At 44.2% G+C, this 26,139-nt stretch overlaps 1 protein-coding gene across 2 annotated transcripts in view; it reads right to left on the reverse strand.

Moving 5' to 3' along the window:
- LOC135101952 (angiotensin-converting enzyme-like) overlaps nucleotides 1–23,895 on the reverse strand; it is a 34,772-nt gene extending 10,877 nt beyond the window's left edge. Inside the window, exons 1-2 of one of the 2 annotated variants that reach the window (XM_064006401.1) lie at nucleotides 23,724–23,895; nucleotides 8,162–8,299 (exon numbers count right to left, since the gene is read on the reverse strand). In XM_064006401.1, coding sequence (XP_063862471.1) covers nucleotides 8,162–8,299; nucleotides 23,724–23,879 — 294 coding nt within the window. In that variant the 5' untranslated portion in view covers nucleotides 23,880–23,895. Of the gene's footprint in view, nucleotides 1–8,161; nucleotides 8,300–21,317; nucleotides 21,470–23,723 lie in introns of those variants that run through there. The other variant, XM_064006402.1, reaches the window with a different exon arrangement.
- Nucleotides 23,896–26,139: the final 2,244 nt, after the last annotated feature.

Raw genomic sequence — 26,139 nt, forward strand, 5'->3', positions numbered from 1 at the left:
GGAGAGAATAAAAAGGGATATAGAGAGGAAGAAAGAAAGAAAAAAGAAAGGCGGGAGGGATGCAACGTATATGGTGTCTGAATAGCATAGGTGTGAGTAGTGGGCGAGTGAATGGATGGTTTAGAGAGAGAGAGAGAGAGAGAGAGAGAGAGAGAGAGAGAGAGAGAGAGAGAGAGAGAGAGAGAGAGAGAGAGAGAGAGAGAGAGAGAGAGAGAGAGAGAGGTGTGATCAGTAGAAGAAATCAAGAAACATTGCAGGTAAAAAGACAATCGAAAAACAATTGATTAACCCGGGAGATAAGCACGAAGCTGTCCCATAGGCGAGGACTCCGAGGCTTCTTGCGTCTAGAGTCTGTGGAAGTGTGTGGGTGGCGGCGTTGTATCCTGGAGTAGAGGGGAAGTGGAAGGGGAAGAGTGGAGAAGGGTGCAGTAGGAGTATGGTCTGTATATTTAATGGCTTTCTTATCATGACTTAATTTCAAAGGCCCCAAGTTATTAATCGAGTGGAGGGGAAGTGGAAGGGTGAGAGTAGAGTATATTGCTGTAGGTGTGGCGATCAAATAGGAGTATGGCACTTTCTTCTCTCATTTTCAAAGGCCTCAGAGATGACTAGTTAGGTTTTTACTGTTGCTTTCTTTTCCACGATAACTTTGCTGAATTCTTATTAAACTATCACGAAAACCACGAGAGAACAACTAGGAAACCTTTACCATTTCCACAAGAGCCTGTTGAAAGTAGTCGAGGTATCATAAAGGACATCGAAACACTGAAGAATACAGACCTATGAGTATTACACTGAGTAGTAACGCCATACGAGGGGGGATAGCTGGCGTGTTAAGAACAAGAGATAGCGGAGAAAATCCCTTAATAATTTGGACAGTGACGGGTGTGTTGGTGGGGAATATGTGCATGACGTGAGGTGTGGGAGTGAGAATGGGTGTTAGTGGCAGGGAAACAAATGACCTCAGTTGTTGGCTGACCTTGAGAGCAGGCCTGAAGGTTGAGGCTAAGTGGGCCAAGAGATATGAAGTGATTTGCTTCATTGGGTTAGGTGACGTGAAGTGGACATTGATAGTAAAGCTTGGGAGAGGAGGCGAAAGTGATGATGAGGTTATTATAAGGCCAAGCAGGAGGAGGAGGAGGAGGAGGAGGAGGAGGAAGAGGAGGAGGGAAGGAAGACGGAATCAGACACTTTGCAGCCTCAGTGTAGCGAGACTTAAGACGTCATTCGGTGGAAAAATATACCTTGTGATGATCTCAAGGACAGGGATGGGATGTGTGTGTGTGTGTGTGTGTGTGTGTGTGTGTGTGTGTGTGAGAGAGAGAGAGAGAGAGAGAGAGAGAGAGAGAGAGAGAGAGAGAGAGAGAGAGAGAGAGAGAGAGAGAGAGAGAGAGTATAGGTGTCAGTAGGTCTTGAGGTGCCACTCTCTGCCTTCGAGTGCCACGCCAACATTCCGCGTCACCCGCTTAGCATGTGTCGTACTGTGACATAATACCCAGGCATCGTCATCTCCTCCTCCTCCTTCGCCCAGTAATGTTTGCCGACATCCTCGTCTGTGCTCCATACCAGCGCGGAGAGACGCACGGCCGCTTCCGTCCTGGGACAAGCGGTTCAAGGTCCCCCTAATCAGGTGAAGGAAGTGTGTTCAGCGTCCCAGCCTTCGCGCCGCGCTCTCCGATCTCTGTGAGGTACTACGTAGGCTGCCTCATCCGGAAGGCTGTAATGTCGGCGGCTTATCACAATGACTTGATTTTTCTGGGTGTAATCATCTGACATTTTGACCCGTGCTTCCTCCCACGCCCAAAGAAGTTCCCGCCACAGGCTGTTGTGTTGCTGCCATGCCGACAGTATTTAACTTTTTTTATCTTATTATTTTTTTCTTTGAACATAATGTAGCATTTTGACCCTCACTTCCTCCCTCGTCAGAAACGATAAGATGCCTCGAGCGATTCGTTCACACGCGAAAGAGGAAAAAAAAAAAATCTTTGATGTCATGCAGCATTTCCCGGCATTCCCTCCGCTGAGGTCAGCGTGGATGCTGCTTATTAGCCGACCTCTAACTGACGTCACACGACTTTTCATTCCTGCTGCTTGAAACATTTTTTCTTATATTTATGGTACTTTGAACATTGTGAGCTTACGCCCATTTACCAGTCCGGCCCCTCCCGCATCTGCCCCTCCCCTCACACGGGAGTGGGATCAGGACACGGATAAAAGAACAGGAATGAGTTATTGTGATTTGCATTAGTTATAGAAGTCGTTCCTCTTCGCTTCTCGTTGTTTCACACCGTCAGGTAACGTCCCTGCGGGCGGCGGTAGCGTACTGCAGTGGGAGTAGCCGGGGAGGCAGGTGGGGTCGTGGGCGGGTGCTTTTCTCATGGCGTCACGCTGCTCGTGGGTGGGACAGGTTGGTTGGGTTCCGGCAAGGAGTGTTGCGTAAGCCACTTCCCGTGTAGAGGGGAAAAAGCAAAATATACGTACGCAGAGGCATTGCATCGAAGTGGTAGTGGTGGTGGTGGTGATGGTGGTGAAGGCGGTGAATGGAGGACTTGGTAGCAATGAAGAAAATTAGGTCATGTATATAATTTCCAGTTTTCGTTCCATTTTTTTTCCATAATCAAATCACCTTGAATAAATCCAGCTCTGTTTCATCACCATCCTCCCACCATTCATGCCCCCCCACCTGCCCCCGTCATGCACACTCATCTACCGTGTATGAAGGGATAAGCTGATACCTCGCCACCAAAGTTTTCAGCTCTTAGGCAACGTCTACTTGTGCTTCTCACTCGTCATTGACATCAAAAGGCCCGTGCACTTTATCCCTCTTCTCATCCTCTCGTTGCTCTTGTTCTCTTCTTCCTTCACACTGTTCTACACTCGCATCTCTCACATCTCCACTTCCATCTCTGTCGCTGTCTTTCTCTCCCTTCCATTTCTCCCTTCCTTCCTTCCTGCTCTTTAAACCCCCTTTTCTCACACACACTTCTGTCCTCTTTCCCTTACTTGTTTCGCCATACATCCCTCCCGTTTTTTCTTTCCTCCTTTATGGCGTTTATTCCTGTCACTCTTTCCCTCCCATCCTGACATTGTTCTTTTTCCCGATTTCCCTCCCTGTCCTTCCTCCTTCTCGTGCTCCCTTCCTTCTCTCTCTTCCCTTTCCTCGGTCAGCACTGTTGGAATGGTGTAGTGTTTGGGTATATGGTGGAATTTAGTGAAAATGGGGTATTAAGCAGTTCTGTGCAAATAAATACATATATGTACTGTATATACATATGCATGATTTGTGCAATTGGATAAAAGCTGGAGATGATATGACAAAATGAATCGGTTGCTTAGTGACACCGCTGAAGAGGGAGAAGTTGGTGGTGGAAGGTTGTTGTCGGTCAGCGGATTCGAAAGAGAGGTGGTTCTGGGAGCTCCCGGTCTTGGTGAAGGTGTTGGTGACGGATTTTGTGACCGTGTGGAGGTATGATACTGTGGTGGTGCTGGGTTATTGCTGTGTAGGAGGTTGTATGTATGATTGGCTTTGTGTTTTGGGTTGTTAAACTTGTGGGAGATTTCAGTGAGTCACCAGGAATACCACACCGAAAATAAAGGTACTGCATTACCATATATACCATTTATATGTCATTTATATGTATAGCATGTATTTGTCATGTCACTGTCAGTGCTGATTATCAAACACCAACAATGAGACACTTTAATAGGTGAGTAAACACGCCTCAGCCCCAAAACCTCTCCCTTAAACGTGAGTCATAGGAAGCCGTGAGTCACAAGGCCACACTCTTAATGCGGATTTCATTGCTCGTCTTATTATTATTCATGGAAAAAAAATAAAAGGCGTAGTGACGGAACTTCTCATTATCATCGTTCAGTGCGTGGAACTAACTAGGTAATCTGTCGTTCGTTAGGTGTGAAGTGTACATTGTTTGTCTGGCGCTGCGTGGAACCGAGAGGTGCTAAGAAGTGCATAATGTGCTAATGTGCTTCATGAAATGTATGTTTGCCTTTGTGTGCTTCTCGGTATGCGGGATTGGGTTGCTTTCACTATCCTCGAAATTAATAAAAAAAAATTGTTTCTCTCTCTCTCTCTCTCTCTCTCTCTCTCTCTCTCTCTCTCTCTCTCTCTCTCTCTCTCTCTCTCTCTTGTTTATTTGTTCCTTTCCTTCTTTAGTTTGTTTTTCTTTGCTTGTTTGCTCAGCTACTTGTTTTACTTTTTCGGGAAATGAGAGGAAATTACCCGTAACCCAAAATTGTGATGAATAGAGATTGATGTCGAATCCTAAAATAAATAAATAATAAATAAATAAGTAAATAAGCAAATAGAAAAAAAGAAAAGATAAGATAAAATCATTATTTATATATTCATTCATTCATTCACTTGGTCTTTCATGATATTTACCCTAGTTCGCGTATAAGTAGTCAACATCTCTTGGAAAATAAACATCAACATTTGTTTGCTATAATTTGTCACATGAGACTGATTTAAATGTATTACGTATCATTATGAATGAAAAAAAGGACACAAGTCTGGTATTGCGCCGCTTGTGAAGTGCGTCGTAGTGTGTCTCATTAGTAACACACGTATTATTTCATTACGTATCAGCTGGGGAGCGAGGTAATGCGTTCCTCTACTATTGTTACCTGTGGCCTGTGGCGGGAAACATCGTGAAACAGTGAAAGTACCGCATCTCCAACCCACATGTATACATTTATTACGCAATTTCCTTTATTTCTTGAGTTTTCTTGAGGGCGGGGCTGTGTGCGGGGGAGAGACAATGTGGCGGTGATAGCATCGTTCCGCGGGAAGGGAAGCGAGGGGCGGGGCCTGTGTAGGCCGCTGAGAGGTCCATTCCAGCAGGGATTGAATAGCGCAAATCGAGACGTAATTGATAGAATAATCTTGAGTTGTATTTAGCTGCCCGGGTAAAATAAAATGGACCAATTAACGCTGAAACCAAGGCATGGGTTGTACTTGATAAAATCGTATGTGTTTTTATGGTTTGGATAAAATAAAAGATCGTATTTTGTGGCCTGGATTAATATTATTGTATTGTAGTTTTTAAGATCGAGATAAACCAAATTAGGTAGTATGTTGTGGACTGAATAAGCCTAATTACATATATTTTTGCTGTCTGGATAAAACTATTAATTTTGCGGTCTGGGTAAAGGAAATGACGCGATAAGAAAAGTTTCAAGTGGAGTATTAGCGCATCAAATGAAGTGACTGTTGTAAGCAGACACATAATTAAGTTGCATTTTACTTAATTTAATACTTTAACTTTTCCTACTTTTCTTGGCCTCCTCCCTACCATTGTTTGTTACCTAGACATTGGCCCACCACTGCACGAGAATGAGGGCCCTGTTCTCGAGCATTCTGACTTTCAATCTTGACTGTTGCTTATTGGCTGTAGTGAAAGTTATTAACGGTTTTCAAGGATGCTCTGATGATTCTATTGATAGTTTGACAATTAATCTGCACCATCGGCAGGAGAAAACACCCGTGAGAACCCGACTAATAATCACTGTGGCAATCATCTTGCAACTGAAGAAGAAAACACCCACGAAAACTTTAACTAATCATCTCTGTGGTCTTTGAAAATAGTCGTGATGAGAGAACGAAGTCAGAGTTAATACATTCGTGCTCAGAAGTAGATTAACCTCCCAAAATCTAAACCTTAAGTCCTTCGATCTAGTAAATCTACATTTGATAGATTCCAAACAGACAAGAGGACTTAAAACCATATTTTGAAACACTTCTGCACGGCACCTCTCCACTGCTTTCAAAAGGTTTTAGTTGAAGTTACACGCGTTTTTCATTTTTTTTTTTTTTTTACGGTTCAAGTCACAGATTAACAAAATTTCTACATTATTAACACAGAGAGAGAGAGAGAGAGAGAGAGAGAGAGAGAGAGAGAGAGAGAGAGAGAGAGAGAGAGAGAGAGAGAGAGAAAAGAACCTGGCAAATCACCTCTGCGGCCTCTGAAAACAGCCATGGTGAGAGAGCCATCCATTTCAAAATACGGACATTGCAACTGAGGAAAAAACCCCAAACGCAATGAAAGTAAAATAAGTTAACGCCACTACATATGATCCTGGGGCACAGATATAGGTCAGTGAGCCAGTAAGTGTGTAGGAGAGGTGATGGAGGAGATAATGGTGCGTGAAGCAGGGCAGGCGAGGAGTGTGCGTCTGCTGCGTGGCCTTGAGCAGCTACACGGGAACGTCGCGACGTCACTAGAAGATTACAGTGTTCAGAATAGGGAAGACGTTCGTGGCTGGCTCGTTTTGTTTGTTTACTTATTTATTTATATCTAGGAGGAGGAGAAAGTGGAGGAGGGTGAGGTGGAAGTGAAGGAGAGGTAAGATGAGGACTGTGATGAAAATAAGGAGAGAGAGAGAGAGAGAGAGAGAGAGAGAGAGAGAGAGAGAGAGAGAGAGAGAGAGAGAGAGAGAGAGAGAGAGAGAGAGTCCTCATTGTCTTGTGCTAAAAAGTAAATCTTAAGCGTTGTTGTTACACGTATCTATTTATATACTTGCTGATTTAAGTACTTATATTCAGAGTGCTGATTACTTAATGAGTTTATTAGCGACTTGATTGGCCAGTTATTCCCTTCATTACAGTTGGCAGCCTTCGACATAACTGTTGGCGCGGGTGGGATTGTTAGAAGGACTTTCTCCGTCGCCAGAGAGAGAGAGAGAGAGAGAGAGAGTTTAGTTCGATACACTGTTCGTCTTTTCATCTTTTTTTTTCAAACATATTACTCATACATCATCATCATCATCATTATTATCATCATCATCATCATCATCATCATCATCATCAACAACCTCTATGACTCCACAATCTTCTCCACTCATCCACCTCATCTCATCTCATCTCCTCCTCCTCCTCCTCCTTCTAACACATATTCCTCACCAGCCTCTTCATCTCGTCCTCTCTCATAATGTTCTTCCTTGACCTGCACGTATATTATCCTTCCCTTACGTTTCCCCTCAAGCACGTCACGCTGGTTTTATTTATCGGTTGTTTTTTATTTAAGTTCTTCTGCCTATCGATATGAGGAAATTCTTGGAAGTGACTCGGAAAAAAAAAAAAAAACGTTGTCATGTTCGTGAAGATACCAGGGGGTGTTGGGAAATTCAGCTGTTTGTTTCTTTGTCCGTTTTATTTATTTATTTTTTTTCTTCTTCTTTGTTGTCTGTTTCCTTGTTCGTTTTACTGTTTTTTTTTTCTTTCTTCCAAATTTGCTGATCGGTGGTTTAGTGAAGTAAGTGGTTGTTTTGTAATCACTTTAGACGAGAATATCAGTAGGTTGTCTTTCATGGTGGCGTGGTAAGCTGTGTGTGTGTGTGTGTGTGTGTGTGTGACCGAGGGAATTGAGACTCACTGTTGTTAAGTGGACTGTTGTTAAGTGGATATAATACTGGCTTACTGCTGCCTTGCCTATTTACACTGTTTTTCACCACCATCACCACCATCTTCAGCATCACCACAGCCATCTTTGCTACCACAACCACCACCATCACCACCACCACCACCTCCCAGTCATCATCACTGTTACCCCCATCAGCATCATTGCTGCCACGATCATCATTGGTGACACTACAACCAACTCAACCATCGACTCTCTACACCATCATCACTATAACCATCACAACTACTACTGTGCTTGCTCTCACTCGCTGCGTCTCGCTTAAAGAAGGCAACACCAAGAGCATGCAGGAATTAATGAAATAAGTAACAGATGGATAAATAGATATGTAAATAAACCAGCCCCAGGAAGAAAAATAACGAATAAATGTGATAAATAAAACAAGAATTATAAAAAGAGAGGAAGTGGAATTATATTTAGAATAGTAAAAGGTCTTATACTGTATATACTTACATAGAAAGCTAAGGATAAAGACCGGAAACACACACACACACACACACACACACACACACACACACACACACACACACACACACACACACACTTGCAAAGCACTTCCTTCGCAATTTTGAATATTCTTTTTAGACAACTCTTTTGGGACAGGCATCTTTGGCGAGTCTTTTATTTTTTCTCCTTTTTTTTTTTGGCTTTTCTTAATTAACATTTAGCCGAAACTCCCCTTGGCAAAAATAAAAAAAGAAAGCTAAAATACAAAAACCTCTTACCATTTTGCGCCTGTTGAAATCAGTAACGTTGGTGTTGAAATCCCACGAAGCCTCCATGAACCGGTTGCACATGACACTCGCCTGTACGTCATACTCCCGCAGGAACCTGACAGCCTCGTTCTCATTGGTATTCGTGCCCTGGAGGGAGATGAAGAGAGAAAGAGAGACGTGAAAGGTGCGTTACATTAGCGAAGTAGGGTTGCGTTACATTTTATTATCTATTGTGTTGTGTTATGCTGTATTGATGTCAAGTCATATTAGTTTAGTGTATAATGATAAAATAGTGGATTTCTGTGGATCGATAGTAAGGTTTGTTAGGTTGGGATAGGTTAGGTGTAGGTTTGGTTATATTAGCTTAGTTTAGCTTGGAAATAGTGTATTATGATAACCTAGTGGAGTTCTATGGATGGTAAGGAAGAAAACTTGTTAGGTTAAGTAAGGTTAGGTTAAGTAAGATTGGGATAAACTAGATCAAGGTAGGTTAGGTTAGGTTAGATTAGGTTATTAGGTTGCAACTACTGTGTTATGATAAGATAGTGGAGTTCTGTGGAGTGATAGGAAGAAGGCTTGTTAGGTTAGATTAGGATAAGTTAATTTAGGTTAGGTTAGGTTAGGTTAGTTAGGTTAGGTTAGGTTAGGTTATCAGGTTGCAACTACTGTGTTATGATAAGATAGTGGAGTTCTGTGGAGTGATAGGAAGAAGGCTTGTTAGGTTAGATTAGGGTAAGTTAGGTTAGGTTAGGTTAGGTTAGGTTAGGTTAGGTTAGGTTATTAGGTTGCAACTACTGTGTTATGATAAGATAGTGGAGTTCTGTGGAGTGATAGGAAGAAGGCTTGTTAGGTTAGATTAGGGTAAGTTAATTTAGGTCAGGTTAGGTTAGTTTCGGTTGCAAGTAGTGTGTCATGATAAGGTGGTGAGTTCCGTGGAGGGACAGGAAGAGAGTTTGTTAGGTTAATTCAAGTCATTTGTGTAATAGATATCTATGACGTGATCAGAACATGTTAGGTTAGGTTAATTTAAGCCATTTATGTAGTGGATTGCTGTGACGTGATTAGAACATGTCTCGCTACCTTCAAGAAATGAAGCTGATGAAAACAAAAGCATTTAAAATATGGAAAAAAAGGAGTGATGTGAAATGATACTGGGTGTGGCGGTCGTGGAAACTGGCTGGTATGATATGGCCTATAGAAGGATAGAAAGAGAGCTGCTTATGTCGAGTCAGATCAGGTTCAGCTCTTACAACTCGCGTGGCGTGTCGTTAATGGAATGGAATGGAATGAAACCAGTGTGGATACTTGATGGGCGTGATCCGTGTTAGGAATGAGGTGAAGGAGATGATATGATACTGTGGGGAATGAAGTACGAGGTGTGGCAGTGGCTTGGTGGATGTGATGATGTGGTGGAAGGATGAGGAAGTGGACAATTGATGTGGGAAAAGAGTGTTGGAATAAATACCGGGATGTGGAGAAGGTGTTTAGGACTGAGTTATTTATTTATTTTTTTTCAAGGGGGTGATCTGGAGGGATGTGACGTGTTAATTATTTGAGATGGGAAGGGATGGAGTGGTGGAGGCATTTCAGTGAAGAATGAATTAGGGTTGGGAGATAGTTCAGTGGAAAGTGGAGGAGAGTTTGATGTAAATGTGGGTTATAGAGGATGGAGGAATGATGGAGTGGAATCATAAGCTGTCTAAAGGTGTGGTAGTGAGTAAGATGAATTAGGAGGGGCGGTGGAGTATCATAATAAAGAGGAGGGAGAGGAGGAAGGAAAATGAAGGGGCCACAAAGATACAGACGGATCCTGATATGTATTCTAATTAAAGAAAAAAATAGGCTGGAGATACATAATAGATCATACAAGTGTTGCTCAAGGTAGTAATGGCGCAGCAAAGGTGAGGACAGGTTTTTTTTTTGGGGGGGGGATGAATATTCAGAGCGATAACTTAAGAACCCAGTTTGTTATTCATAAGGGTAGCTCGTTTGTGGTTTTCCTGAAGACTTAGGCAGAAATGGTGATCGAACATTAGGAAAAGTATTAATTGGAGGTCGTGCTGGTCCCTGTTTGCTTGCCTGCTGGTTTTCTTTCATTTCCTCCTCCTCTCGATGTATGTCATTCCCGCGTAGTTTTGTGCATTATAAGAAAGGACCAAAGTATGCAAATCAACCACTCGTATACCAGACAGTACTCGCTGGGTGTGGGTTGTCACAACAGTCATGCTGCCCATTAAACCACGCCACGCCGCCCGTGTGGTGGTGTGGGCCTGAGTACGGCCTTGAGATGAGATGAAGCTCAGGACAAACACGAAGCTCCAACACGGTGTCGTAAATGTACATTTATGAACCGAACGAAAAAGAATTTTATCTTGTATCGTCATGCAGTATTATTAGAATGATATGTCTTTTTTTCTTTAAAGATAAATTTTGCTGTTTCACGTACTGTACGGAAGGCTGACATGGTGATCCGAGGATGCTCGCTGCTTTAATTCTCTGCTGAGTGTTGGCGGAGCAGCGCTGAAAAAAAAACTTGCAATAACTTGAATAAAATGTTTTCCGGAAATATATTTAATAGTTTCTTCTTTGGCCTCGTGCATTTATGAGCCACACACGTACGCATATATGCACGTTTATCCGCCGCCCGACACGCAGGCGCGCACCCATCCGATTAATGAAGTCGATCACAATAAGGAAAAACGCATCCCACGCCCGATTTAAAAGCTTTTTGACATGTATCGTGTTGGTCTGTCAGAGGGAGGGGGTTCACCGTGGTGGTGGGGAGGGGCAAGGGCAGGGCGAGCCGTGGACCAGCTGGGCGCTAGTTACTGGCCTGCTTTGTTTCCAAGTGCTGGTTGAACATAATCAGCTTTGTTTCCTCACACCAACGCAGTAAACTTTCATCCCACACCCACATTTACCACACCACATCTCACCAATCTCCCTTTCCTCCAGCTCCTTCCTATCTTCACTCACTTCCTTTCGGCTCCCTGAAAATCTAAGATTATAATCGTCTGAAGGTTCCGTCACGCTCTCCGGTCTTGTCTCCGCCTTCCCCTCATCCTACATTTTCCATACACGCTTAAGGCCTTGTCAGACGATCAGTGGCAAGTGTGGTGATTCGGTATGAGAGTGGAGAATGTGTGGAAAGTGATGATGTAGACGTGCGGAACTGAAACACCATTCTTGCTAGAGTAGGCTCATCAACGATATAAAACTCCAACTGAACCACACTCTTTTACAGACTTAGCGGGCCGTGCGTGAGGTCTTGTATCAATCCTCATTTGTATGAAAACACAAGTTCCTTTCCTCAACCTCCTTCTAGCCGAACAGGTTGTGGACAATGGCGTCACCAGCAGACCTTATTCCATATCATTTACTTTGTGTCATCAGATAACTCTTACATAACATTGACCTTGGTGCGGGACGCCTTCACTTTTTTATCAGCCACACGTCGCCTCACTTCCCAACTTGCATAACGCAGTGCAATTAAGTCTTTATCACTGCAGCCATTCTTGTAAGAAACCAAGTACAGAAACAATGCAATACGTCAATGGTATATTTGAAGACGATCACAAAAATAAGTTGCCAAAATCCCCAGCCTTTCTCCTTTACAAGGCATTTCCTGGATACCCGCGGGTGGCGCTGCTTGTGACTGGAACAAGGTGTCTTGAACGAGGAAACGAGTGAGTATTTTTTCTCGTAAGCATCCGCACGGAGAGAGTGATTACGTGGAAGCAGGAAAGAGAGGAGTGGGAGGGAGAGAGGGCGAGTAAGTATGACAAAGTGCGGCGTGGAGGGAAGGTCACTGGAAGGCGTGGCGGTGTGGTGGTTGACAGTCCTACCATTTGTAGTTGGGAATGATGCTGTAAACCGTCTCACTTAACGAGCGTCGGTGTTTAATCACTGCACCGAGAAAAGTGACCGTGGAGGTGATTAAACACCCTTCCGAGCTAAACAATTAAGAAACATCATGCAGATATGACATGAGGCTTTTGTCCCTACGTGTATACAGGTCTGAGGGAAGGGACGGGGAGATGGGTGGTGTGTGTGTGTGTGTGTGTGTGTGTGTGTGTGTGTGTGTCAGTGATTAGATGAAAAGGAAAGGGACGAAGATGAAGAAAGCAGGATGTCACATTTTATTTATAATAAAATAAGATATATTTCCACACCGCCCATTCCACCTTTGTGACTCATATCTTCGCCGCCCCTTACAGATAGGGGACGGTGAGCTTGTCATCATGAGGACGTTACCGGGTTTTCACTTCCACCCTCCTTCAATGGCTAGGGAACCTCACAGTAACAAAACGATTTTCACATATTTTAGCTTCAAAACTTCTACCTTCTCTTTTTACTGGGCGGTGAGCGATGTTTTCCCTGCTTTATTAAACTCATTAGTGGCGGCTCCCTTCTTCAAGCCTTCTAATAACGCCACTGAGAAGAAATCAGAGAAAAATAACAAAATTAATGTGAGGGAGGGACAAGTGATGTAATACTCGTATAATGGGCGGCGCGGACCCCACCTCGCTTTTTCTCAGACGTTGTATTGACAAGAGCAAGTATGAAGGGGATTCCGTGTGGGAGGAGAGGTGATGGGAGGGAGGCTTTGTTCAGGACAACTTGGGAAGCGTGAAGTGAAGAAGACAAGTGGAGTGGGAAGGACTCAGGTTTATAATAAAACAAGTATTCCTATTTCTGTAACGTGTTTTTCTTACTCGTATTAAGTGGATCATATGTGGAGGTGGAACTGACTAAGAAGTATACGGAATCTTCGTGGCGGGTGGACATTTGGAGGCTGAGTTGTGGCACTGTATCAATGAACTTTTGTTACATGAGAACACTACTTCATCCACCGAGAAAGTGCCGTGAACCAGGATCAATTGTGATATAAGGCTAAAACACTGTACCGAAGGACTACCCGGCCACTTTATATGAGATGACTGGGCACTGTATTTTGAAACGTCGTGGGCTCTCATGAGGACTGTCTGCCAAGCCCACAGGGGATCGTCGGGTCCTCATGAATGTTTTCCCCATTGATTACACATAATCTTTATTTAACGATCGCTAGAGTCACGAAAAGATCCTTAATAAAACACAATGTCTTCCACTCCAACCTCTTACAAAATTAGTCGACCTACGAAAACGTCTGAGAATACGGTTCCAGGATCTTGAGAAAGGAAGGCGGTGACCGCTTATTATGATAATTTCCCGCTTGTCTTACTACTTAAATCTCTTACCTACTTACATTAAGAACAGGAGGCGAAAGAGGAGCCTTGTAGGACCTTTATAAGGAAATATAAGGTTAAAAGGTCTGCCTCTTATTTCAGTAATTCACCCATTTTGTAATACTCTACTCATTTGCCTACATTAGGAGAAACAAACAGCGAATAACGAGTAATATATGAGGAAATGTAACGAGAAAGATTTATTTTTTAAGAAATAACCGATAACATTGGGACTGTATGAGAAATTATATGAGTGGAGGAGGAATAGTTTCCCATACTCATTATCTTACATTAAGAGGTAAAAAAAAAAACGAATAGCAAGTGATATCTATGGGGAATGATATGACGAAGATTTACTTTTTAGAATTAACCAACAAGAGGGAGGATTTGTCTCGGGTGGTATAGGAAGTTGTAGGAGTGGAAAGGGAAAGTCTTTCTTTGTGAGAGTGGAGAGGGAAGGTCTATCTTTGTAAGGGTGGGGAGAGAAGGTCCATCGTGCTCACACTCCACCGCCACCGAGGAACTAAAAACAATAACAAATGGTTGAATTAATCCGCCTCGCTCCGCTAAGACCAGCAAACACTTCAACAAACGTGAGACAGCGACTTACAACACGCGGAAGGTTAGGTTAAGTGTTGCTCGTGTTCTTTTGTACGTAACATTCATATTTGTCTTTATGTTGTTGTTTTGTACAGTATTTACCACTCGTTCCCATTGCACTTGCTCCTGTGTCTCTTGTTCAGTAATCACCAGTATCTTTCGCCATACTTATCCTTGAGACGTTGTTTTCTATACTTGTTTGTGTATTTGCTTGCTTGCCTCACCATTTGTTATCTTGTGTCTCACGTGATTGGGAGGGGGGAGGATAATGAGCGGGACTTCCCGACACATGAGGATTAAATGCCATGGACGATTATGATCATGAGAAAAAATCACGCTGGATAGGTCTCTCTCTGCCTCCTCCTCGTCTCTCTCTGCCTCCTCCTCGTCTCTCTGCCTCCTCCTCCTCGTCTCTCTCTGCCTCCTCCCCGTCTCTCTCTCTCTGCCTCCTCCCAGTCTCTCTCCACCTCCTCCCCGTCTCTCTCTGCCTCCCAGTCTCTCTCTCTGCCTCCTCCCCGTCTCTCTCTGCCTCCTCCTCCTCGTCTCTCTCTTTGCCTCCTCCTCCTCGTCTCTCTCTCTCTCTCTCTCTCTCTCTCTCTCTCTCTCTCTCTCTCTCTCTCTCTCTCTCTCTCTCTCTCTCTCTCTCTCTCTCTCTCTCTTAATGAAATAATATTCTGAAGTGAACATTGCATTATATAATCAAAAGTGATAGTAGAGAGTGGATGTAATGATCTGCAGTACAAACAGCTTGATATGACGCAAGTGCTTCTTCTACTTGTGATTTCAGAGTCGATGGACGCCTGGCAATGCAGTGAGGATTCTGCTTGATGCAAGGCCTCTGCACGTGCCGGTGTTGTTTTTGTCGGTCTCCATGACAATCTCTCGTATGTGATATAAAGTCACTTTATAAAACCGTGGCAGATAATTTCCTGATATTTACGACCAGAAAAAGGTAGCGTAAGATTAAGTTACTAAGAACGCGTAACAGTAAAGTATATTAAGACTCAACAAGAACAACAAAACAACATCAACAACAACGACGCGAACAATTAGTAATGACTGAATGAGTACGAAAATCATGATGGAATTAATGATATTGGAGAAAATCAATTACCTTTTTATCTAAATACCTCGTCAGGAGAACTCGAAACTTACCACTCTGTGTTATGGTAAATGTCGCAGTACACGTGTTTTCCTCTTCCCCGGCTGGTACAGGTTTTTGTGGCGTCGCCTGTGGGTGTCTCGGTGGGAGGGTGGGTGGGAGTGACCGACGTGGCGCGTGGTGGTGGTGGGAGAAGGGGGGATGTGAGGTAAGGGGACAATACTAAGCTACACCCAAGATTGTGAGGCGCCGTGTCATCGTGTCTGAGGTTGCGTGTTTGAGGTATGTGGTGGTGGAGTGTTTTTTTTTTTTTTATCAATCTCTTTCTTGTTTCTCTCGTCTCTTGCGTCACTACCGCATAGCACTTTTTTTACGACCACCACCATTACTATCACCACCGCCACCACCACCAGCAGTACCATCACCAGCTACAGTTTTCCTTGTGGCTGTAACTTACAAATTGTAGTTTTCATCGTGCGGTATTGACTGACTTACATTAATATGCCTGGGGGCGCCGGCCACTCACCCGAAGGAATCGTAAGAGGAACCCGAAGCAGGAATGTTCATACTCGACATATCGCTGAAGAAACTCAATCAGTAGCGCAGATAGAGAGAGAGAGAGAGAGAGAGAGAGAGAGAGAGAGAGAGAGAGAGAGAGAGAGAGAGAGAGAGAGAGAGAGAGAGAGAGAGAGAGAATGTGCTGATCATGTCGATAGGAAAACTTTACATGTTGCTGGCTTGTTTATTTATCTATTTTATTTTATTTTATTATATCTATATTTATTTTTTTTGTTTTTGTTTTCGTGACTGACCTTGGTTTCGCAATGGGAGATTACTACACACACACACACACACACACACACACACACACACACACACACACACACACACACACACACACACACACACACACCACCACCACCACCACCATCACCACCACCACCTAGAATATAAAAAAACTCACTCATCGTCACATACTTATTGCGATGCATTATTGATCCAGGGACAAAATTCACACCAATTAGAGGAGCCTTAAGAAAATGAGGATGTAGGCAGCGGAGTGGGATGTGGGGGTTGGGGGGGGTGGTGCGGCAGGGTGGGAGGCTGGCGGGGCGTGGTGGGTGAGTAAATGGGCGGATCGAGACAAGACACCCACGGATCAGGAGCAGCGGACGTGACTCTTGCGTGCACACCTTTCGAGCATTGGATCAGGTAATAAATTCCCTTCATCCGGTATGGATAAATGGCGCACTTCCTTGAGTAGGGAAAAAAATGACAGCAATAAAAACTAGCCGCGGGGTAGGCTGATGCTTGCCAGGGTGTGGGGGGGGGTGGTGAGGTGGGGTGTGCGGGTTGAAGCGGGGTGTGGTGGGGTGTGGTGGGACAGGAGAGGCACCGTTAAAGTATCAAGCGGCCCCCTTCCCTCCCTCCTCACCACAAATAGTGACTGACCTTCACTTCGCAGCGTCAACACTCCGCCACGCGACTCACGGCCTCCAGCGCTGTGTTTAACTTTTCATTGCATTTCCTTGAGTGGATTATAATAATTACCGCGGCGCCATTTGCCTCCCTCACACACCCAGTCACCCGCACGCCTAAACACAACAACTCCCCCTCTCCCCCTCCCCCTACCTTGAACAATAAGCCCAGCACGCTCCTCCCTGCGGTCACGGAGAACAGTACCTTTCAAAAGACTCTAGTTTCCCGCAAGTTCGTGGTCTAGAATAGTGAGTGATTGTTGCGGGAATGCGAACACAATTTCTAGTCCTGGTATAGCTAAAGAAAATTACATAGGAAGTCTTGGTGAGCACACGACGACAAAAGTAAAATGATTTCGCCTTTAGTTATGCGGCATACGACCTTGAGTGTGGAACTTGCTTATGTACGTATGTATGTATGTATGTGGTCTGCCTCCTCCCCTTTCTGCCTCTTTCATTTCTCTTCCTGTACTCCTTTCCACTTCTTCTAACATTTATTTGCTTCTTTACCTCCTTCGTCCTTATTTATAATATCTCTCACTCTTCCTGTTACCCTTTCACCATCTCTCCTTCCTTTTCCTTAACTCATTTTTACTCTCTCTCTCTCTCTCTCTCTCTCTCTCTCTCTCTCTCTCTCTCTCTCTCTCTCTCTCTCTCTCTCTCTCTCTCTCTCTCTCCATTTGTATTTTTTCTTTATTCTTCTTTCTTCCTCCAATCCTCCCTTGGCTGATATCTTCCTCGCTCTCACATCCATCTCTTCCGTTTAGCTTTTAATTCCTCTCCTCTCCTTATCTGTTCTCCTTGATTCCTTTACGGCTTGCCAATCAATTCCACCCCGACCTCATCTGTGGCCATAAAGGAGTTTAGGGAAAAGATATTTACTTTCAGACGTTCCTCAAACTTCAGGGATAAGAAAAAAAAAATGTGAAGGAAAATAAGCAGTTTTTTTTTTATTGTTGTTTTAGTCTATGATGTGTGTGTGTGTGTGTGTGTGTGTGTGTGTGTGTGTGTGTGTGTGTGTGCAAGCAACAGGTGGAGGAAGGACAGGTGTAACGGGCCTCTTCACTGTCTAAGGAGCAGACAGGCTTAAGGGCATGTGTGTGATTAATTCAGTGATATTTAATGCCCCGTAACGTAAAGGTGCAGAGGAAGAACAGGTGTAATTTGGAAAACAAATATTTGGACGAAGGCGACGAAAGGACATAATGTAATGAAGTTAGAAGCCATGTGATAGTATAATGATAATAATCTAATTAATGTAAAGGATATGAAAAGCATGAAAGAATTTAGAGAACATGGAGACAATTGACAAACACGTGAAGGAAACATTAGACAAAAGGACAAAGTAATGAAGACTTTGAAAGACATTTATGAAAAAAAAGACATGAAAAAAGAATAGGTAGATAGACTAGATAGAATAGATAGAAGACTAGATGAAGATTTTTAAACATAGGAATACCATTGACAAACATGAAAAGATCTCTTAGACAGGGAGTAAGAGTGAAGACGTGAAGTACTCAAAGACAAAATAATAAAGATGTAAAGAAATCACGAGACAGAACAGATGAGAGTGAAAACTGAAATACACAAAACTAAGGAATGAAGAAGTGCAGTAAAACGTGAAGACGAAAATGAAAACAATGGAAGCACTAGAACTAAAGAAAGAATAAAACAAAATAAGACAAGAGGACAAGGAAGAGGATAGTGAAACATTCGAAACTTATGTAAGGAAGGAAAAACCAGAGTAAAACGAAGGGAAGTGGAGTCAAGGCCTGGCCACTGAACCCTTGCACAGACGCAGGGGACGAAACTTGCCTCCGTCATGTCAAGGAGCGAGGCAGGATTGAGACATGGAAATCATACACATTCTTGCAATCAGATAAAGAAAGAACGGAAACTCGTGCCGCGCAAGGACAAGAAAAAGCAGAAAGTGTAAAATTGAAATCTCGCGTTGTTTAAAGAGATAGGTAAATAGATAAATAAAATAGTAAATATTCATATTATATAAGAGCGATAAAGAGTAGTAAGTAATTTCTAATGTACATAATTTTGATAGTAAGAAAAGGCAAAGTAGATAAAGGATTAGATGGAGATATTAAATGAGTTTTGCTGGAATAGCCTGAGAGAGAGAGAGAGAGAGAGAGAGAGAGAGAGAGAGAGAGAGAGAGAGAGAGAGAGAGAGAGAGAGAGAGAGAGAGAGTTGGGGAAGGTTAGGAATGGTTTTTGTCCTGCAGAGGAGTAAAAGAGGTTGTTGTTGTTGTTGTTGTTGTATAGAGGTTTTTGTTTTTGTTGTTGATGACGATGATGATGATGACAATGATGATGTAGGAAATTAGGTAACACGAGAACAAACATTGTCTATTATCGTGACAAAGTGAGAGAGAGAGAGAGAGAGAGAGAGAGAGAGAGAGAGAGAGAGAGAGAGAGAGAGAGAGAGAGAGAGAGAGAGAGAGAGAGAGAGAGAGAGACCAACGACCATGAGAGACTGAATAGCACGTCATGTCCTTGCCCAGAAAATTCATGTTGCTTATGTGGTTGTGAAATATCTGAATGAACAAATGAATGAATTGATAAACAAAAATAACTAAGTTGAAGGACAAAAAAAAATATCAGTTGCTGAGATCCGTGTTACGTAATGAAGGACGAGAGAGAGAGAGAGAGAGAGAGAGAGAGAGAGAGAGAGAGAGAGAGAGAGAGAGAGAGAGAGAGAGAGAGAGAGAGGTGAGAAACAGACAAAAAACACACACACATACACTAAATAACGGCACCAGAACCTCTCCGTCATGAACTGAAGTAAATACCTTTGTTGTACTGTTACATTGCAGACACGTGTGGGAGAGAGTGAGAGGGAGGGAGGGAGGGAAGGGCAGAGTCATGGAGAAGGTGGTGGGGGAGGTGAGGAAGGGCACGCGGAGGGAGAAGGGCAGGAGAGAGAGAAGGTGAGGGGAGGCAAGGAAGACATTGGCATCTTTTTTCTTTCTTTTTTTTTTTGTTCCCTGAATGCAACTCCGGGAACGTGATGCGGGCTAGATTTTTTTTTCTTTTTTGCTTTATTTACTTAACTTGTCCTTATTGGCGGGAGTGAGTTCATATATTTTTTTTTCTGTGGCCTTACAGCGTGAGGGGCGTGTGGGGAAGTGAGGGCAGCGATTGCGGCAGAGATGACAGCGAGGGGGGATTTCCCTTGTCCGACATTACTGCCTCTTTTCTTACCTTCCTTTTCCAGCTCCCTCCGTCCCCTTCCCAGCTTCCTCCCTCTCCCTTCCCAGCTTCTTTCTCCCTTTCCTGCTTTTTCCCTCTCCCTTGCCAGCTTCCTCCCTCTCCCTTTCCGGCTTCCTCCGTACCCTTCCCAGCTTCCACGTGGCTCTCCTCTCCCTTCCCATCTCCCAACATTTGTGCTACATGCAACACTTCACTCCCTCGCACCCTCGTCGTCACAGAGCGCTTGCAGAGTACCCATCCGCCCGTCCCCTTCTGGATAACTTTCCAGCCTCACTAACACCCTCCGCTCTCCTCCTCACACGTCACATGTCACGTCATCTCCCTCTCATCTGTAATGCTTGTTATAATTGCCTTTCTCATTCACCTCAGCCTCTTCATTTCCTCCATCTCCGCCGCCCGCTCATTCAGCGCTCTTTGCCTCTCTCGTTCCGTACCTATTAGTGTTTTTTCTACGCCTCGCCGCCTTCCTATAGCTTCCCCACCCCTCCCTTTCTCCCGCCCCTACCGTACGCCCACACCCGGACCTACAGAGACTGGGTTCCATCCGGCTTACCAAGATCAAGAGTTGCTGCGCCCCTCCCGGACCATCCTCGTCACCCTCCCTCTCCCTCTCCTTTCTTCCCAGCCTCCCTCCCTCTATGCTTACCTGGGCATCCCCATGAGCCCGCGATAGGGAGATTACGCGTGACCTTGGAAGGTTCTCTAGAAGGCATTCCTCCCTTCCTCCCCTTCCCCTACCTTCTTTCCTCCGTCTATGCCTCACTCCCTCCTTCTCCTTGTATTTCCGTTGTGCTTTTAAAACGTGATCCAGCGCCGGTCACCTGTGGCGTATATTGTCAAGGCCGTGTGGTGACTTGAGTTGATGGTGTGTGCGGTACTTGTGCTCTGCTTGGATAGGCGGGACGTGAGATGAATAACCGCCGCACTGAACACCACCATCCCGTGCTGCTTGTTGCATGATACACTCACTTTACGTATATGCCATAACTTGTAGATATCTGTCTTTTATGGATGTTTAAAAGTAAGAGTACTTCACATTCACTCTGGAGACGTAAATAAAAAAAATTTACGCGAACACTGTGGTGAAGGAAGTTGTTGAAATGATGTCCCCGGATGCAGGATTCCGATGAACTATGGAATGTCAGTGAAAAGTCGTGGCCTTAGTGAGGTCACTGTGGAGAAGGAGGATGAGGCAAGACTTTTCCTGATCCCTCCTGACAGCGCTTCCCTCATCCTCGCGGCACATCGTGCCTCGTCTCTTTCTCTGCTCGCCTTTGACCGAGACGAGGGTACCTGTGATCAGCTTAACCGGTGTGGGGTGGGGAGAGCATCGGCGTGTTCGAAAAGCGACAAAGCGAATTAACTTGTCTCGGGGTCAGAATATCAAGCTGCATAGTGTTGTTCAGTGAAGGAGCTGTGGTCGTGTTTGGTCCAGCAGGCAGTTCAGTAATTTTGGTACAGGAGGCAGTTCAGTCATGTTTGGTCCAAGATGCAGCTAGTCTGTATTGATGACGTATGATGGGTGGTGGGGCTCTCACCTCTATGCCTTTGTCGGAGTAGATTGCCGCCCGCGTCAGTGGCACTCCACACATCAACACTGCCGCCGCCGCCGCCACCAGCGGCCCCCAAACAACCTTACGATAACCCGTCATCGCAAGAACTGGCGGGCCGCGTGTCTGATGCTCGCTTATATGTCTGGCGCGAGCTGGAAGTCTTCCCGCGCAAGCTGTATCTCCCTCGCTAGAGTCCACGTGACCCTCGCGCGGCGCACACCACGCAGGACTCGGCGCTCCGTGTAAAGACCACAAGACTTTCTGCTTGTCAGTTCCTGAGGCTCAGAATGATCAACATCCTCACCATCCTTGGCAGTCATCGCGATCTTTCGTAACAGCCAACACGAATGGATGATAGGATGGAAGGGATGGATGACGTCATTAGTGTCACGAATAAGTAATTATGATTCACAGAGAACACGTCCTGTAGGGAGATGTATTTGACGTAAGTAAGAACAATCTCGTCCCCTGCATAGGGATGTAGGGGCGCCCCATACACCCGGCCTACACTTGTTACATCATGGCAGGTGTCCCGGCGTCCATCCCGTGACTGTCACGCCAACTTGAGACCTGGCGTCTGGAACACCTGGTGGGGACAGGAGGAGCTGCACATAACATACAGTTGATCATCGTGTTCACTGTGGCGTTTAAAGGGAAGAGCAAAATCTTGCGATTACAGCTGTAGGTGGAGGTGTTCATCATCGTCATCATCACCACCACCACCACTAGCTACTATGATTACACAGCAGAACAAATCCCTCGTCCCCTCTCCTCTCTGCCAGCAATAGGCCTCCTACGCGCTGAGACAAATACACGACATTAGTACACCCAGAGTGGTGACGTGTAGGGTATACTAATATTTATTAAATAAGTAAAGTAAATAAATAAATAAAATAAACAAACATAAATAAATGAAAATAAATTGAAAATGAAATCTAAATAAAATAAGAAAACTATTGATAAAAGTAAAAAAAAAAGAAAAGTGAAATAAAAAAAATGTGGGGAGATACGCTAAACCAGGCAGATTTCATTTATTATATTTTATTTGTATGCTTATCTATGTTATTTTATTTATTTACTTATTTACGCATTTCTTTATATGCGATTTGTTCTGTTGTTTGGAGTTATATATATATATATATATATATATATATATATATACATATAATAGTTCGACCCGTATTTCTTTAGATTTCGCCGTCTTATCTTGTCTACTCTTAATTAACAAACTGTAGTGTAAGGTAATATAATGTTCAATACTATTTTCATGATTATAATGACAGTTTTACCAAGGATTCTGCGACAGGAGTAGTAAAAAAGAAATCGCACTTGAGACACTACCTGATCGTCTCTGCTGCCCTTGAAAATAGTCTTCGTTAGAGAACAATGCTTTTTAGAAAGTTAAGTTTAGATGGCAACTTATTTTTTCATGTAAGAGGGACACTGGCCTAGGGTAAATAATAGGGAGAAAAAAGGCCTACTGATAATGCCAGTCCCCAAAAAGAAAGCCAGTTTTATTCAGAATTGGAGGATAGGTGTCTTGAAAACTGGCAAGCGTTTTCATCAGATTGTGGAAGAAGAAAAGCTGGCATGAAGAGTGGTAGGCGCCTCGTGAATATAAGGCTACAGTACTTTTTGTTTCATTACCAGAGAGAGAGGGAGACATGAACACGAGATGATTTATTCTTGACTATCCAGCCATCCACACTTCATCCATCTACTTCATCATTAGCTTTTATGATACCACTGCAGGTGTCATGTGGGTTGATGACTTATGCATGGATGGATGGATGCTTGGATGGATGGATGGTTGGATGAATGGATGGTTGCATGGAAGGATGCATGGATGAAGGGATGTAGCCCATAGGTCAGTCATCGTGCTTTTTATTCGTTGTTTTGGCTCCATTAAATCAGACCGCCCATGCATACAGTCAACTATCCTTCCATGCATGCATGCATCCATAAATACATACATACATACATACATACATACATACATACATACGTACATTCATACACATACATATATACATACATGCACATATAAATACAAAATATTGACCACGAAATCACATGCACATTTTTATACTCTATCTCCGAACCTGATTCAACATAATATCATATAATCCTTTACACCACAATTGTGAATGGACAGAGATGACACAGAGGGTATAAACACAAACAAGAAATACATAGATTCTAAAACATACATACATGCACAGATACGTACATCCTATTCGCCAGTCTCTTTCAAATGCAACAGTAGACTACCGAACCAACGCTCTCAATCTCACACGCGGCAAACTTATGAAATTCTGAGAGATTTTCAAGATAGTGTTTTAATAATTAGTGTCAGTCTGTATATGTGGTCGTACATGCATACATACATACCAATAAGGCTAAATCGCTTAACTTCGCAGTCCAGAAAGCTGAGACTTCATCAGTATCCTCAGGGACCGTCATTGCATACACCGCCACCGCCACCCCCATCACCACCACCACGCCCACCACCGCCGCCGCCAGCACCAGTGCCCCGCGCACCCCCATGGCAGTGTCCGATCGCTGACTGAGCTGGGCATCACTCGAGCTGCATTTATAACTTGGCATGTGTGGGTGCCGGCCAGTAGAGTGCCGCGGGGAACACGAGTACCACGGTCTATATTTTGTCAGGTCGTGAAAAATGCAGAGAAGAGGCGTGCGTGAGCTATGGCGTGGTTTTGATGTTGCTTTTATGTTGTTATATAAGCTGGTAAACACACACACACATACACACACACACACACCTCTCTCTCTCTCTCTCTCTCTCTCTCTCTCTCTCTCTCTCTCTCTCTCTCTCTCTCTCTCGTCTTCTTGTCGGAAACAAATCGACATATGCGAGTTATATTTAGGCTTATATTTTATTTATTTTTTCTATATTGCCCTGCATGCCCCCTTAGCTACTACATGGTGTTTGGCAGGTGTAGGGTATTATCATTGCTCAGAGTGTAGCATCCTTACCACCTACACAACAACATAAAGCCATAACAAAGTGAGGGAAGCTGCAAGAAGACATCAGACTTACAGGTGGCAGGTATACAGTTTCGTGTCACGCAGACTGATCCGCGTAAACAACTTCATCATCACTCTCCCCTCACGCGTGTAACGGAAAACAGAAGGGTGAAAAAATACGGAAGTTGGAGGAAGAAGAAAAAGAGATTTATTTGTGTACTGTAATGACGTGATGCATTCAGAAGGAGGCAGAGGATCAAGATTATGATTACGTTACCCGAAGTCTGTGTGGGGTTGGTTATACAGTGTGCGTGTGCGTGGGATGTGTGATTAGGTGGCTGCATGTCAGTCACTAAGATGCGCCTAAGTGAAGACGAGACAGATGCCAAAGAGACGTTCAGTGCATAAAGGTGAAGGTGACAGGTGTGAAACTTTCGAATGTCCTTCAGGTGCATACGAAAAAAGAAACGTATTAATGACACAGTATGCAGGTGTGTCTGTTCCGCCGCGGGAAGATGAGAATTAAGGCATAAGTGGAGTCGAGGGTCACTGGAACACCTTCCCGACAGTGCCACCGCCGCTCCTGACGCGGTTGTCTGGTGTGTGCGAGGCGTGTTGCCTCTGAGGAGTCCCGAGGGAGGGGGCGGGCTGGAGAACCTGCTTGTTGGAGGAGAAACTGATTGGCCTTAATCTTTGGTGATGCTCGACGCGGGAAGCATTTATCTTCTTAGCTTGTTACACCCTCGATGCTCCTCCTCCTCCTCCTCCTCCTCCTCCTCCTCCATCCTTAACGTGAGTGAGCGAGAGTGAAGTGGACCTGTAGGAGACACGAGAAATACTTTGGTGTATACGTATCCATATTTAGTGTATTTTCATATAGAGGCACAATGAATTAGATACATGTACTGACAGGGAGAGAGGCGGAGACAGAGAGACAAAAAAACTCAGTGGAGGAAGTTACGTCGTCTCGTCATTTCACTGTGGGAGAAATGAATGAATTATACTTCGAGGGGCGGGTGGTGCCAGCCTTGACTTGGAGGACACCGATATGCTGGGACTTTACTGTGTACTGCTGTGTGTGTGTGTGTGTGTGTGTGTGTGTGTGTGTTGGGGGATGGGTGTGGGTGTGAATGGGTATTGGTGTGTGCTTGTCTGATTATATGTCTCTGTCTGTTTGTCTGTTGGTTGTATGTCTGTTTTCTCTGTCTACATTGGTCTGTTTAATCTCTCTCTCTCTCTCTCTCTCTCTCTCTCTCTCTCTCTCTCTCTCTCTCTCTCTCTCTCTCTCTCTCTCACACGGATTAGATGTGCGTAACTTGGCTCAAGTGGCGGTATCCTGCCTAGCCTTCCTCGCCCCACATATAGCGGCGGCTTAAACCCTTTTCGTTACTTAATACTCCACGCAATGCCCAGGGAGGTACATTGACACTCCCATGTGATCGTCCAGCATCCAAATAAGTCCTTAATCCTTACACACATTTACCTGTTGCCCCAATGATTCAGTGACGCTTGGCCAAATTTAAAGAATCGTCCTCCACTACTTCTCCCTAGCTCAGCGCAAGTACAATTCAGTCCAGTGGTAAAATTGGGTGTGGTGATAAAAGGATTACAACAATAAACAATGACGATTATAATTGAGTACGGTTGGTTGTTAAGGTTTTATATAGTTTGGTTGTTTGGGTTGATTTATAAAAGTAAGGAGTGGCTCGGCTTCACGCCTCGCCATTCTCTCAGATTCTTAAACGTTGCAGGATCTTATCTCGGCTAAATTTAACAGGCTCTAGTGAAAGTCATTAGAGTTTTCAAGGATGTGTGTATG

Source organism: Scylla paramamosain, chromosome 7, assembly GCF_035594125.1.
Source record: "Scylla paramamosain isolate STU-SP2022 chromosome 7, ASM3559412v1, whole genome shotgun sequence".
Classification (NCBI taxonomy): domain Eukaryota; kingdom Metazoa; phylum Arthropoda; class Malacostraca; order Decapoda; family Portunidae; genus Scylla; species Scylla paramamosain.